This window comes from Mustela putorius, unplaced genomic scaffold, assembly GCF_011764305.1.
Source record: "Mustela putorius furo isolate JIRA1106 unplaced genomic scaffold, ASM1176430v1.1 tig00000129_pilon_pilon_pilon, whole genome shotgun sequence".
Classification (NCBI taxonomy): Eukaryota; Metazoa; Chordata; class Mammalia; order Carnivora; family Mustelidae; genus Mustela; species Mustela putorius.
The window spans coordinates 20254655-20271587 of record NW_025421290.1 but is presented as its reverse complement, the minus strand read 5'-3'; the positions used below and the strand labels follow the sequence as shown (position 1 = coordinate 20271587).

General features: G+C 36.2%; 1 protein-coding gene across 4 annotated transcripts in view; it reads right to left on the bottom strand.

The window, feature by feature from the left end:
• Positions 1-407: 407 nt before the first annotated feature.
• PALS1 (protein associated with LIN7 1, MAGUK p55 family member) overlaps positions 408-16933 on the bottom strand; it is a 75448-nt gene continuing 58922 nt past the window's right edge. For all 4 annotated transcript variants that reach the window (XM_004738969.3, XM_004738970.3, XM_004738971.3 and 1 more), the window contains 6 exons: positions 15474-15545; positions 14396-14467; positions 11222-11389; positions 10325-10527; positions 9388-9498; positions 408-3251 (listed from right to left, as the gene is read on the bottom strand). In XM_004738969.3, the coding sequence (XP_004739026.1) occupies positions 3075-3251; positions 9388-9498; positions 10325-10527; positions 11222-11389; positions 14396-14467; positions 15474-15545 (803 nt within the window). In that variant the 3' untranslated portion in view covers positions 408-3074. The remainder of the gene's footprint in view (positions 3252-9387; positions 9499-10324; positions 10528-11221; positions 11390-14395; positions 14468-15473; positions 15546-16933) is intronic.

Below are 16933 nucleotides of genomic sequence, written 5' to 3'. Positions count from 1 at the left end.
TAGCAGGTGTGTATGTGTGCCACTTTTTGCTGGTACGATTGCCTCCTTTGGGAAATGTAGTGGTGCGGTAGGAAAGTGAATGTTACGTATTTGTCAACTCACATCCTAGTCTTTGTCCCCTCAGATCCTTGGCTACACAGAAGTGGAGTTTGGTCGAGTATTACATATGTTCTTTTTTTCCTTGAAAATGTTTAAGTTCACAGTGTTATCTTTAATAAACAAGGAACCAGAACCTACATCTGTGCCAATAGGGGGCACTCCCCCACCATGAATAAATTAAAAGGTATTTTATGGTTGGTTCAGAGGTTCCAAGTGGACTTATTTCTGGCAAAAACTTGCAAACCGAATGGTTAGGCAAGTTGAAACCTTGAACAGCAGAGGACATAAACACAGGGCGTACTCAGTGGTTTTATTTGAAATATAATTTTACTTTGTTTTCACAATACAGTGTGCAGTATGACAACTCAAAATAAGAGTGCAGATACAAGTAAGAGTACAAAGGTGGATTAACAATAGATGTCAGAAAGGTTACCTTTTATTAAGGCTAAATCCCTGGTTTATAGTTTCCATACACATTCACAAAATTACATTCAAATTATTCCTTATCAGTACTTATTCCTTGGGCCATGAGAAAAAGAAAAAAGAAAATCCAGACATTACATTTTTCATGTAAAGCAAATCTGGATTAGTCTAAATACTATTCTTTTGCATTTGTTCTGACTTATGAAAACTTAGCAAGGGAAGGTATTTCCTTATTTGAGCTAATGTGCATTTCATGAGCTACTGCGTCATTCCAATAAATGGATGATGCCTCTCCCACATTGGGGTCTCCAGTCAGAGCCACAAAGGACAGGAAATGGAACTGGCCAGAGAGGCTGGATAACTGGGTGTATTAGCAAGGCTTGTTTTCCTTAAGGAAGCCAGCCACTAAGTTTTCACTTTGTTCAGGGATTGTGTTGAATATCAACACATCCTTGTCACTGAGACTGAGAAAAGTTTGGGATATAAAAATTTCTATCTCTCCCATTGCTGATAAGAACTCTAGGACTTCACTGATTCCCAAATTCTCTTGTCAGCTAAGAGTATTGTATGACATGGCATGTGCCTTGGTAGGGGCTTTGTTTGTGAAAGCACATGGCCCTCATGTGGCTCAACAGTCTGTAGGCTAACTCCGGAACTGGCACAACAGCTGCTTAAACGGTCAATCTTTTAGATCTTAGGGCTGAAAACAGTTGTCAGTTATGAAAAGCAGCTCATAAAACTCCACTGTCTACCGTAGACTACCTTTCATTCCTTAAGAGAAAGTAAACTGGAAAACTGAAAAGATTAAGTGCTAATATTGTTGGTTTTCTCTGTCCTTAACTGGAGTGTTTCAGATCTGTAAAAAAAGTATGGCAACTCTTCCCCTGACCCAGGAATGTTACTTTCTTTCTAAGGAACGGTTATCTTGAAAGTATTTCCATATAAGACACATTGCAGCCAACTTCAAGGCCATGCAAATTTGAACAGAAAAGGCAACATAAACTATCTACATTTGTTCAAGTAAAATTACATAGAAATCAAATATATACACAACAATGAAACAAACTACTCATTAAAAACAATTGTTTACGTTAAATTAAGTGACAACTCCATGTTATTCCAGTGTTTCGCTTTGGGAACAGGAAATGCTGTAGCTAAAGTCATAAAAATAAAATCAAGACATTCACATTTGAGGTTGTTTGACACACATCACACCATCCCTAAAGGCTTGAAAAGACTACAAATTCACTTTCCATACCAATTACAGAAGTTGAATTTTAAAGCTACAGCTATAGAGACAGTATGAAAATCCCATTAGCTTAAACATTTATGATTTAACAAGACATTGCATTCTGGTCGTTAAGAGGCAGAACTTGATAGGATAAAAACTTGCTTCTGTATGCTTAACTCCCCGCCCCCACCTATGTTCTTTTCCTATAATGTTCAAATGACTTTCAGGTCATCCTTTCCTTGTGATCTCAAAGTCAGTTGTTATAGTATCTTCCTTTGGGTATAATTTTATTCCAATGCTAAATGAGTTATCAATGACCATTTGTCAACCTATTAAATATTAGTATACAGTACAGCAGCTATATTCATCCCACATTTCATCCCACAATTCCAGTTTATTACTTATATATGGCACAGTCAAATTATACTGTGCTCATATATAAAAAACGCAAAACTGTCAAATGTGCTATGTCCTCTCATATATATGAAAAATGATTTGCATCATGAGGAAAAACTACCCATCAACAGTTTATATGACCATCTGCCATTCATAAAAGTATAACTTACACATTCTATTGTACTATGCAGATCAGAGAAATGATGCAAGGTTATAGAACCAATCACTTGTGCAAAAACTTCAGAAAATCGTTAAAAAGATATTTAATTAGATCAGAATCTGTTGAGTGTGCCATGAAATCTGATCCATAGTCTGAGCTAAAAAACTGGTCTTTCTAATGGAATGTTTCAGAATTAAAAGACACACAAATGAATTTAAGCCTAACAGAATAGTTTGAGACCAAAGTGGCACCATTTTAGGAAAGTATTTCTGATGACAAAACAAGCCTTCTAACCAAATACTGTCCTGCCCAGTACACAGAAGCACAGTCGTCCCCCACCTTACCCCATTCCCATGAAGTCCTTTAAGTTAACTGTTAAATAGCATCAATATTTATAACTATGTGAGACATGGACCATTGTATATATACAGACAAATTTTTCATGGAAATAGGACCAGGCAGTAAAGATTTAGTTAGGTGAAAACAGAATTAAAACATTTTTACAGGGATAAAATGGAACTGGTCTATTGAAAGCTTCCATTTAGAATCCTCAAGAGAAGGCAAGAATCTCTGAAGCCATGTCCAGAGAATAAAGACTGCTATGCACAAATTGCCCAAGGGGATTTTCTCACTAGTTTGAGATCAAAGAACAGGTCTACAGCTTATTTGGCCTGCTACCTCAGGGTCTTGCTGAAGTATCAGGGCTCTCTTCCTAGTGGCAGTTTGCCAGGTAAGTCCAGTCATACCACAGAATGGATGTTTCCCTCACCTCAGCCAAGTGGACGGTACCCACTGAGGTTCAGTATCAAGTTTGTTAATTAACCTAAGCAATTCCTGATAGGCTTTATCAAGATCTGAATTCACAATTGCCGTGTCAAAGTAGTGGCCGTTGTTCTGCTCCATTTCTCTAGTCTTCTCAATGATTTCTCTCAACTCTTCAGGCTGTAAAGAGAATACAAAAACAGGTAATTCCATTCCTTAAAAAATACACAATGAGTCACAGGTGACTGAAGAACAAAACATGGCCACCTATTGCTTACTGTCTGTCAAAATATGCCACTTCAGGAGCTCCTCTTCAGCCCTCTCATGGCCTCTGATTTCCTTTGCTTTGGTGTCTTCAGGACCCATATGGAATCATTTGGGACTCAGTACAACCTGTTCATACTGCTACTCAAGTTTGTATTTGTTTTACTCACTAGAGGCTTCAAGAGCAAAGACTGTTAATAAGAATCCCCTACAAGCATTTGTTTTCGAGCATTTTAGGGCATCACCACCTTTTCTTTAAAACAAAAACAAAAACATCTTTTGTAATACAGAGCAAACCTTTCAGGTTGAAGCAAGGTTGGTAGGACCCAAAATGCCATCTACTCTTGGCTTTATAAAGATTTGCTGTCCTTTTAGATCTATTGCAGAGTTTGGCAGGGTAAATATCATGGGGAAAGAAAAGGACCAATAGAATGGGTTTCTTTCCATGAAAACACTGCCTGTCAACCCAAATTTAATCATCTAATGTTCTGGGGGAGTTACTTGGCTAGCTTCTCTGTTTGCAGTACACAAAGTATCCTAAGGAGAGTTTGGGAAATGACACAGAGCAGGCTACTTTAAAACACTGGGTAAAGGAAACAGCTGTTTCACAAAGATGAGCAGGTAGTGAGGAAGGGTATGAAACTTGGGCAGAATCCCCTGATTACCAGGCACATGTGTTAAAGAAAGTAAAACTACCCCCAAAGCACTTATCAATGAAGAGAACTCACTCGTAAGTCCAAATATTTCTGATAAAAAAGTCACACACCAATATTATATTGGACCCACAATACAAAACAACTTATTCAACTGGTTGATCTTCTGCAACAGTAGGAAGACCTACTAAAAATACAACTAATCCGGCCTGTCCTAAAAGCAGTTTCTTGTGTGGCTCTCTTAATTTTCATTCTGGAATGTTGTGCATCTGGCTGTGGTACACAGAATCCTTTGTTTCCTAGAGACTCTACTACACCATTATAAGTAACTAAACACACTGTAACATTCTTACTAAAGCTTAGGGTCTATTCAAATCTCAAGACTACTGACACAACATTCCAGAAAGTCAAAACAGAATCTAAACTTTGTGGTGCTAGAGTTGAAATGTAAAGCCCTACATCTCACATAGATTCACATAAAGAAAAAAATCCACCTAGTTTTTCTTTATTAAATTTAAGGCATTTTCTCTTTTGCCAAAATGGCTTATACCATTTATTTTAATTTAGGTTTTAATTTTCTGTTTTTCAAATTATAATTCATGACTAAGATAAAACAAAATGTTTTTGTGGAATAAAAAGGCTGTAAGATACATTACCCTTTATCGGTGTGCATGGAGCATACACCCAGACAGAACCGATGTTGGATCATAAAATAAGGCTGAGACATTTTTGAAAGATTCACATCTTTATATATGTTCTCTGATCACAATGGAATTATAAATTAGTAAAATTTTTTTTAATCTCCAAATATGTAGAAATTAGAAAATTACATACTTCTAAATAACCCATGTGTTCAAGAAGAAAATGACAAAGGGAACAGAAAAAATGTAAAAATTTGTAGAATGCAACTAAGGAAATGCTTAGAGGGAAACTTCTTAACTTTGTATTAGAAAAGATGAGGGGTGCCTGGTGGCTCAGTCGGTGAAGAGTCTGCCTTTGGCTCAGGTCATGATCCCAGGGTCCTAGGATTGAGAACCACATCCGGCTCCCTGCTCAGTGGGGAGCCTGCTTCTCCCTCTCCCTTTGCCTGTTGCTCCTCTGCTAGTGATGTCAAATAAATAAAATCTTGGCGGGGGGGGGGGGAAAGGAAAAAAAAAAAGACTTAAAAATCTAAGTTTTCTTCAGAAACTAGAGCAAATGCAAATTAAAGCCAAAATGTAAGAATAAAATAAGTCAATTAAATAGAAAAGAGTCAAATAGTAAAGAAAATTAAAGATAAAAGGTCTCTGGCTTAATTTTTTTTTTTTTTTTAAAGATTTATCTATCTGAAAGAGGGAGAGAGTACCTGTATGATGGGGGGAAGGGCAGAGGGAGGAGGAGAGAGAGAATCTCAAGCAGACTCCTGCTGAGTGTGTTGCCTGACACGGGGACTCCATTCCACGACCTGAGATCATGAACTGAGCCAAAACCAAAAGTTGGACACTTAACTGAGTCACCCAGGTACCCCTCCATCCCCAACTTAGTTCCTTTTCTAAAGTATTTTAGTTACTCCTTTTAATTTCCATATAAATTTTAAAAAATCATCTTTTCAATTTCTATAGAAACACCTGCAGGGATTTTTCTTTTTTGGTAGGGACTTTCTTGAATTAGAATTCATTTATAATTCACCTATTTTAAAGTGAATGATTTCAAGTGTTTTTAGTATAGTTACAGAGCTGTGCAATCAATATCACAATTTCAGAATATTTTCATCACCCACACCCTCTCTGCAGCCAAAAACCCCCTATCTATAAGCAGCTACTCCCCATTTTCTCCCAACCCCCAGCCCTACGCAACCAGTAATCTACTTAGGTCCCTATATATTTGCCTATTCTGGACATCCCATAAAATGGAATCATATGGTCTTTTGTGACTGGGTTTTTTCACTTACAATGTCTGTAACATGTATGAGTACGTCATTCCTTTTTATGATTTTTTTTAAAAAAAGATTTTATTTGACAGAGATCACAAGTAGGCAAAGAGGCAGGCAGAAAGAGAGGAGGAAGCAGGATACCTGCTAAGCAGAGAGCCTGATGTGGGGCTTGATCCCAGGACCCTGAGATCATGACCTGAGCTGAAGGCAGAGGCTTAACCCACTGAACCACCCAGGCGCCCCTTTATGACTTTTTTGAGACTTCTAATAAAGCTGCAGTAATCAAGACTGTGATACTAGCATAAATATGGGATCAAGTCCAGAAATAACCCCCACTCTGCTTCCTGTTCATATTTGGGGAGGTCATTTTTTAAAAATGTGCCAATATAATTCAATGGGAAAAAGAAAAGTCTTTTTCAAGAAATGATGCTAGAGCAATGGAACATCTGTATCTGTTAAAAAACAAAACAAAAACACCAAACCAACTACCACCCTTGCTTCACTCTGAAACAAAGATTAGTTTGAGAGATTACAGACCTAAAAGTAAAAGCTAACACAAGAAAGTTTTTAAAAGAAAACATGGGATAAAATCTTTGTAATCTTGGAGCAGGCAAGTTGTTTCAGACAGTACACAAAAATCATTAACCATAAGAAAAGTAAAAAAGTGTGCTTCTTTAAGCACTTTGAGAAAATATATCCAGAATATATACAAGAATTTTTACTACTCCGTAAGAAAACTAAAAAAAAAAAAAGACATTTCACAAAAGAATATGCCTAAATGACTACATGAAAAGATATGACTATCATTAGTCATCAGGCAAATGCAAATGAAAAGCTTAATGATAACACTTCACACTTAACTAGAATGGCAAAAATTGTTAACCAACAAAAGCAAAATCTAATAAGGATGGGGAACAAATGGAATCAACTGATTTAAAACAGTTTGGCAGCTTTATACAGTTAAAATATACACTTAACCATTTGATCCAGCAATTTAAGAGAAACAAAAACAGATGTCCACCACGAGACTATGGATGTTTACAGCTGCTTTAATCACACTGGCTCAAAATTGGAAGCAACCCAAATTACTTTTTTTTTAAAGATTTTTATTTATTTATTTTTAAAATTTATTTATTTGACAGATCACAAGTAGGCAGAGAGGCAGGCAGAGAGAAAGAGGAGGAAGCAGACTCCCTGCTGAGCAGAAAGCCCGATGCGGGGCTCAATTCCAGGACTCTAGGATCATGACCTGAGCTGAAGGTAGAGGCTTTAACCCACTGAGCTACTAAGGCTCAGTGGGTTAAAGATTGATTTTATTTATCTATCTATTTATTTATTTATTTGACACAGACACAGTGAGAGAGGGAATGCAAGCAGGGGGAGTGGGAGGGAGATGCAGCCTCCCCACTGATCAGGGACCCTGGATCATGACCTGAGCTGAAGGCAGACACTTAATAACTGAGCCATCCAGGTGCCCCATCCCAGATAATTTTTAACTGATAAATTGTGATACATGTATAACTCATGGTCTACCACTCAGCAGTATGAAGGTATGAACTACTACTATTAGATACAACATTGATGAATCTCAAAAACATGCTGGTCAAAAGCCAGATGCAAACAAACTCCTATGGTTCCATTTATATGAACTTCAAGAAGAGACACCATAAATCTATAGTGACAGAAAGCAAATTAGTGGTAGCCTAGGGAAGAATGGAAGGGTATTAAATTCAAAGAACGAGAGAATTTTCTGTGATGAAAATGTTCTAAATCTCAACTGGCATGGCAGTGACATGGTATATGTTTTGCCAAAACTCACTGAATTATACAAATAAAACACATGCATTTTATTGTATATAAAATAATTTCAATGAAGTTAATTTTTAAAAATTAGAGAACTCTCATTAGAAAATCATGCATACTGTAAAATGCTAAAACATTTTGGTACTGAGTAAGTTCTTCCTTTAAAAAATACGTATAATTGGTATCTTTCTAGACCTTACTCAATTTGGGACAGCTAATTCAAAATAATGGGATAAATAATCCCGTGAGAACACTACCTGCCTGAGACCACCAACCCAAAGTTACCTAACATGTTTCTGAATGGTATATAGTCCTTGCATGATACTGAATCCTTGGAGAAGAAAAACGACAAAATAAGTGTGCCTAGTAGAAAACAGAAAAATTAGGCTGAACAAATAGGAGGAAGTACACTCCAGTCTATCCTTCTCCTTAAACAACCATGGTATCTCTGGTCTACCAAAGTTTCACAGAGCATTAGTTTCGTTTTCTTCATTGTGATCCCCCTCAAGAACAGCCAGTGATCATGCCTCTTTTTTTTTTTTGTATCCTCCCAAGTGCCAAGAACAGCAGATGCTCTGACTCCACTAATTTATGAGCTTACGACTGTGTTGGAAACATGAAAAAGGGGTGAACACTACGTTAACTGGCGGACCTATTTAGCCTGAACAAGGCAACCAGAATTATGCTCATCACAGAGGATGGGAAAATCCTTGACTGTGAATAGCTTTAAGAAGACATTGAAATGTAAAACCTCCACATACAGATTGAGTAAGAAATATAAGTAGACCGAGAATGGAAAAAGATCTATCTTGGGAAGGAAGAAAGAAGGTTGGTGGCTATGGTGCACAGCCAAGAATCATGGGAAAGGAATGATATGCTTTTAATGACTTTTAAGGATCTTAAGAGTATTATGATGTGTGTTTATGGCTTTCAAAGAGATTTAGAGCAAATGAAATGAGAACAACTGAGTGATTCCTCCATAAAACAAATATTTAAGAAATCAGCAAAAAACAAGGAAAAGTATTTGTTACTTTGATATAGGAAGTCACTTGACAGTTTTCATTTCACACATTTAAATAAAGTCAATACTTTCAGACTAACACATTAATTATAGTTTTATTAATAATGTTTAGTAAAATGTGAACTACACTCAACCATGTCCAGCATCTAAAATAATTAAAAATTTACCATTTCAGATCATGTGAGAAGACCAAAGGGAGAAGACAAACAGAACATAAATTTCAACCACAGAAAAGCAAGAGCTCCCAACTCTGATGCCCCACATATGCAGAATATCTGCAGAGAAAAGTGGGTAATTCCTAAGAATCTGCAGAGAACTTTTTTCTTGGGTGTAGAGGGCAGGGGGTTACATAATCCTTATTGGAAATAACACAAAACCATGTGAAAAAGATTAAGGATGTTTTAAGGAATGCCAAAGGTAACCATACATTTGGGATGGCTACAGGAAATACATGGAGTGTTAACAAGAGAAGGCCCCTGCTTTGGAGAGCTGCCACAGTCCAGCCAGAGGCAACAACAGCAATTTTGGGAAAAGTGATATGGCAGAAAGAATAATCAGTTTGAAAGCTCAAGCTGATGTAGCTTTTAAGCACTGTGACATGTTAGGTCATGACTGTTTCATGTTTACTTTCAATGGAACAGTACAACACTGTAATAACTTTACCTTTGGATTCTTGCCCTCCTTGGCCAATAACGCCCGAAGTCTTTCTTGTGAAGGGGGTGCAATGAAGATAATATATGGTTTCAAGTCTGAATTGCGGAGAGCCTTCAAGGACTATTAAAAAAAAAAAAAGATATTCTGGATATTTACAATAATTTTCATTATTTAACTACTTCCCAATAATATACTTGGAAAAATAATGTCATTTAAAAAAATAAAAAGAATATCAACTATGAGTGAGTTTCCAAACATCTTTGTAACAATTCACAGTATTTCCAGATCCTACCATTCACAGTAAGAATATACTGTGTACCTGGAAAACACACACACACACACACGTACACACACACACAATCAGCTTGCCCTCTTTATATAATGAAATAAATAAAAATGAATGACACTGAAGGTCTACAACTGTAATGCTAAAATATCCTCTAATAAGATCACTTAAAGACTATAAAGACCTATATTCAAAATCCATTTTGGAGGAAGCAGAAATAAGCAGTAATATTACCATGTGCCAGAGTCTAAATGCAAGCAGAAAAGAAAAAGAAACACACACATACACAAAAGAAGTTCTAGAAAAGTACACACGAGGAAAAGCAGACTGCTTAATTTAGGAGGCTGGTTTTTTCCCTGCCTTTGCCATTGGGTGACTATGTGTTTCTAAACTTAAGCACTCTACCAAAATAGGGATCACAAAAACACGCCCTTTTCTATCTAAAAACATTAACTAAGACAATGTGCTTAACGGCTCTAATTTCTTTGATAAATATGCTAGCCCAAGTAATATAAGGAATTCTGAAGGCAATTGGTAAAACTATTTATACTTTTCTTATAGCAAATGTTTATAACTAAAATAGTAGAGACTAAGCTTCTTTGTCCATTAAAAAATGTAGAGGATCAGTGGGGAAAAAAAAATGTATGATACTTTATTTACCTGCGTACGAAGACTTAGAAGACATATTTTGCCAGAGTTGATCACTTGCCGTACTGAATCTATGCTGGTTCCATACAAATTTTTCTCAAATTCACCATGTTCAATGAACTTTCCAGCTGCAATGTCTGCTTCAAATGCTTGCCGTGAAACAAAGTGGTAATCTCTACCAGCTACTTCGTGGTCTCGCCTACTCCGAGTTGTATCTAGGCAAACAAAATCAGGTAAAAATAACAGGCATGGATCAGAGTAAGGCTGGGGGATAATTCTGCTAGTTAGGGAAAATTTCAATTTTGTATTATAGAGGAAACATAAAAAGATGAATTGAGGAAATCTTAAGAGCCCATGTGTTTAACACTGATTCATTTTATTTCTAGACTGAGAAATGAATAAAAGTATGGTTTTAGTAACTTAATAATAGTCATATTTAATTGCCCAAACACATTTTATGCTTACACTTTAAATTACTTCTCACATTTAAAACACTGCCACTCATCTTATCCTGGTTTATTTCCATTAAGTTTTTTTTTTTTTTTTTAACCCTCCCCACCCCCCGGGTATTATATAATCTAAACAGAAACTTCTATGTTCAGAGATTAGATCTACATTTTTCTCTTCTGCATCAGTTTAAAAAAACCAGGAAATGATTCCGTATTGAATAGGTCATTTTATAAAGCCCAAACTGAAATTCATTTAGAAAATAATTAGTACCATAGGAAAAACTGAAGTTTCTCAATAATGACTATTTTGAGTTAAAAATTCTCAAAAGAGTTTATTAAACAAAGTTCCTCTTTCCTGGGCAAAATTGTTTTGATGAACTGGATGAAAAATTTCCCTCCAGTGAGGTTCTAAGGTTGTCAACTGAAAAGCACAGAAAAATGGGAATGCATCCAAACTTACGAGGAACTGCAGATGCAAAGCGGTCTTTTTCTTTGTTCATGAGCCTCTGACGCAATTCATTCTGGCCACAGTTCTGTGGACCAATCAAAATGATAGGTCTTTTCCTATTTGCTGGCTGATGATAAAGTGACATTTCCTCATAAGTTAAGATCTCTTCATTGTCATAATCTTTGGAGAAAAAAAAGTTAAGCCCTTCAGGTAGAATTATTGCCATGTAATAAAGACACAGATCTTACAAAACAATTGGAAAGAAGCAAAATTTATTATTAAAAACACTTAACTTTTTTAATCAAGAGAAGTAATAACTGGGTAGGATTATATGAATACTTTCCAATGTCAATTATACTTCCCAATACTATGAAAATAAATAAGACAATATATTAATCCTTCTAGAAGGCTTTATTGCTTCTCTTTTTTCATAGTTTTAAGACAGTAAAACTACTTGTACTGCTGGTACTGTAAAACAGCTGGTTGGAGCCCATATTCTGACAGAGAATGGGGCACCAGGGGATGAACTAATGAGAGTATGGTCTGTCATTTTCATTAAACGGGAATACAAATACTAAGAGGGTTGGTTTAAGGATCAGACACAATATATATGCTAAGCGTAATACCTGGCATAGACAAATATTTAAAATAGTGGCTACATACAAACTAGTGTTATCAGAGAAAGTAGGAACACTTTTCTGTGATTACAACTTGAAAACAGTTTGTGCTATCCAAACTTAGAATACTAATACTAACCTGAGGTCATGATTCAAAAAGAGATATAAATTGTGATAGGTAGGTAACATTCCTAAAGCCCATAATCCAGATGAAATCAGAACGGTCAAGTAGTAAGAAACAAAGGCAGACAACAAGCAGCCTGTCATCTTCCCACTCATATTACTTCCCCCGACCAGGGAAGAGCATCAGCTGTTATAGTCACACTCAGCTGTAAGTTCCACAGGGCCAGGCAATCATTTTAGTCTTGCCAGTGCTTAGCACAGAGTGCAAAGCAGGAACTCAAACTGTATTTGTCTAAATTCTAACTCTGTATTAGCTTTAAGAGAACTTAAGAAGATCTTTAACATCTGAACCTCAATTTATTAATCCATAATCTCAAGGAATTTATTGTGAAACCTAAACAGATGAAGTCATCTAAAGCATATAGTTCTGCCCCTGGAAAAGAATGGTTATTATAAATGATAGTTATTATTAATAAAAACTATTCATTATGATGACACCATTATGAACGAAAGTGTAATTCCTGCCCTTCCCAAAATGCTCCGTCCTCTGAAAAATCAGAGTTCTTTCTTGTAACATGTTCAATCAGATTGTGGCGGCATTTTTATTTATAAACGCTTTATTTATACATCCGTAAGCTTCAGATTTGCAGGTTTTCTGTAGAGTAATAGCTGTTAAAGCAGAACCAATGTAGTATGTTTCAAAGGATGAAGAAACAGATACTAATCACTTATCCAAATACAGAGAAAAGGATTAAAAATTCAATAAATCTTAGCTACACAATGTTTCAGTTAGTATTAATGATGTTTATTTGGAAAAAAAGTAAATTGAACTGCAGATTTAGTTTTAAATGGGGTTTTTCAATAATCTATAATATTTTATTTTCATGTTTAATTTATGCTGCCTGAAAAAAAAATCTGAAGGTATTGAGAGAATAAGACTTATAAACTGTATGAATGCTGATGATAAAATGACATTTCCTCATAAGTTAAGATCCTTCGCTTATGGAAGTTAAGGAGTCCCTTTGCTTAATTTATTTGGCTTCTTTCTGACAAGAACTGAAGCAGGAGCAGACAATTCTAATGCACTAAAGGATGAATCAAGAAGGTAATGAAAAGCAGTAAAATCAGGCTGAGTTTATAAAAACTGGGTGTGGTGGAAACTGTTGAACTAAGATAGTAGGTACCTAATAAAGAGACAACGTCATCACTGAGGTCCAGCAGACAGCTGTCACTTGGGAATACATGCCTTGTGTTATTAGAGTCTTTGATATGAAGAGACATTACACTTAAACATTTTTTTAATTTTAGTAATAAAACAAAATAACTCTATGTACTTGACTCAGCCAGCAGGGAGCAGGTTCTGTGGAATGGGCTGCCTCAGTGACATGAGTTATTATACACAAAATAATCATTTTTTTATTTAAAATAAAATTATATTGTTAGGTTTTGTTTAGAGGCATCTATTAATTTCACAAAGAATTTAAGTAGGATAAACAGAGGAAACTATTAATATTAACACTGTATAATGTTAAACTGTACTTTAATTATTTTTTAAGATTTATTTATCAGAGAGAGAGCGAGCACAGGCAGACAGAATGACAGGCAGAGGGAGAAGCAGGTTCCCTGCCGAGCAAGGAGCCCGATGTGGGACTCGATCCCAGGACGCTGGGATCATGACCTGAGCCGAAGGCAGCTGCTTAACTAACTGAGCCACCCAGGCATCCCTAATTTTTATGTCAGTTTTTCTCTAAGTTCAAAATGCTGCATTACTCCTAGGATTCAAAAAAAAAAAAAAAATTTCTGTGAAATGACCTTCTTAAGCACATCTTACATTAAGAAGCAAAAGAGGATAAGAAATATAACTCTCTGAAAAACAGAAGTTTAATTTATTTCAAGTGTTAGATATGGACCTCTTTCAGATATAAATCCAGCTATATCTAGTAGAACTCACCATCATTTTTGGTGGGGGAGGAACGGGGATGTGGTGGGGGGAGAGAGGGGTAGAGGGTGAGGGAGAGAGAGAATCTTAAGCAGGCTCCACACCCAGTGTAGAGCCCAACTCAGAGCTGATCTCACAACCCTGAGATCATGACCTTAGCCAAAATCAAGAGCTGGACGCCCATCTCCCTGATATGAGGAAGTTGAGAGGCAATGTGGGGGGTTTGGGGGGTAGTAAAGAATAAATGAAACAAGATGGGATCGGAAGGGAGACAAACCATAAGAGACTCTTAATCTCACAAAACAAACTGAGGGTTGCTGGGAGGAGGGGGGTCGGGAGAGGGTGGTGGATTTATGGACACTGGGGAAGGTATGTGCTATGAAGTGTGTAAACTCTGGTGATTCACAGACCTGTACCCCTGGGGCTAATAATACATTCTATGTTAATTAAAAAAAAAAAAAAAAAGACGCCCAACTGACTGAGCCACCCAGGTGCACCCAAACTCACCATCATTTTTATTGGCATTATATAAAACCTTTTTCCTCTTCTTTTTATTCTTCTTTGCACACCACAGTTTTCCTGTTGAACAATTAAAAGCATAACTGTAAATGTGGTACTTGCTTCCTTGAACAAAGCTACATATCTGAAATCGAAAAACTCAAGTAGCTTTATTTATTTATTTTTTAAGATTTTATTTATTTATCTGACAGAGAGAGATCACAAGTAGGCAGAGAGGCAGGCAGAGAGAAAGAGGGAGGCAGGCTCTCTGCTGAGCAAAGAGCCCGATGTGGGACTCAATCCCAGGACCCTGAGACCATGACCTGAGCCAAAGGCAGAGGCTTAACCCACTGAGCCACCCAGGTGCCCCTCAAGTAGTTTTCCATTTAAATTTATAAACACACACTGTTGTACAGAATTATTTTTCAGGGAAATAGTTATAGTTTTCCATTAGTCTCACATTACAGATGATATTTTTTTTTTAATTTCTAAAAAATGTTATTTATTTATTTATTTGAGAGACAGAGTGAGACAAAGAACAAGCGAGCATGAGAGTGGGGAGGGTGAGAGGGAGAAGCAGACTCCCTGCTGAGCAGGAAGCCTGATGCAGGACTTGATCCTGGAACTCCAGGATCATGACCTGAGCCGAAGGCAGTCACTTAACCAAATAAGCCACCCAGACGTCCCTACAGATGATCTTTAGTACTTAAATCCAGTCCTTTCTTTAAAGTTTTAAGATAATTAGCTTTGCCTCTCATATCACTCTTACCATGAACACATATTTTTTGACACTTCTAACTGATATGCAATCTTTAAAAAAGATTTGAGAGAGAGAGAGAAGGAGTGAGCTAGCATGAGCAGGGGGAGGGGCAGGAGAGAGAGAATCCTCAAGCAGACTCCCCAATGAGTGACGAACCCAATGTGGGGCTCCATCCCAGGATCCTGAGATCGTAATTTGAGCTGAAATCAGGAGGTGGCTGCCTAACCGACTGAGCCACCCAGGCGCCCCCTGGTATGTAAATTTAAACATAGATCCAGATGGAGACCTAAGAAGCCTTTCATTAATGTCAAATATTAAGTGTCCAACCTGATTTTTCTGGCTCCTTGTCTTCTTCTATGGTTTGCTTCATGGCTTCCCTTTGCTGCTGAAAGCTTTTCCCTTAATAGCAGAAAGAAAAGAGGGTAAAATATAAGACAAAAGAATATAAGTTTTTGTTTTTTAACCCAGGGAAAATACCAGAAGCAACTCTTTGGTTACATTCCCTTTTAAATCTTTCTGCCACCATATGAAAGTATGTCAGCTATGATAATAAGCCTCCAAATGTTTAAAGTATTAGGTTTCAACCTCACTATCAACCAATCCTAGGACAGGTATTACTAGAATATAGACATATCATCTATTAGAAAAGATAAGAAACCAGTGATAGAAAATCTAATAGTTCAATTTTTACAAAGCTTTCACTGTGTACTCACTATGTGGAAAGTACTATGCTAGATCATTTAGAATCATCTCAAATCAAACAAATTAATTCTAGGAGTTAACTTCACAAAATATGTGAACATTCATCACTTTTTTAAGATAGCACTCAATATATCCCCTTGCATTTATTATTCTCAATCCCTTTTTCTATATATACAGTGTACATGGGTATGTTTTAATGATTTTTTATTTCCACCTTTAAGCTACCACTGATAAAAATAAATAAAAAATATACAATGTTTTTCCTCTTAGAATTAAGATTTTAATATAGGAGGCTTTTGAAGTTTTTGACTTTCATCTTCTTTCAGATATCTACCTTAAAATCAAATGTATTTTTTCGGGAGGATAAAAGTGGTTTTACTTAGAAAATCTGGAATAGAGTTCTACTACAATTTTTATATCCAGTTCTTTTTGTTTCAAGCCAAGGATTCTTTGAAATCAATAAGCAAATTCCATCTATGTTGGGATAATCTGTAGAATTTAGTGCACTTCCTAAGAGCACAGCAAAAACATGAACACGGAGTTTGGCACACATAAGAAGTATTCAAGATAACCTGGTTATCTTATGCTATACAGATCTGCATTCTTAGTAAAAATAAGTAACTATTATTAGAGGGGAAATTTTAAGAGCATTAAAATTTAAAAATAAGTAATAAAAAAATAAGTATCTGATTTTGACATTCAAGAAAAAAAATAAGGAACAAAATAATTTTGATAAGTTACATATCAAAATGTTTTAAAGCATTAGAGTCAGGTACTTCTTTGGAACATTTTTATAGTACATATGTATATAGACTGTTGTAATGGCGGCAGACATTAATGGGAGGTGGACAATATGACCTCTTAAATCTTCTAACACTTAAAACCATCATGAAACTCAAACTAAGGTAGATCTATTTACTTGTCCTATAAAAGACTTACAAATGATATCACCCAAATCTCCTGATGAATCTTTCAGAAACTCAATGTAATCAGTCAATATACTCTAGTTCTAAATATTTATGGGCTAAAGATGGCATGAGAAGATATCAAATTGCTATCTGGCACAAGCACCAAGTAGAACATGA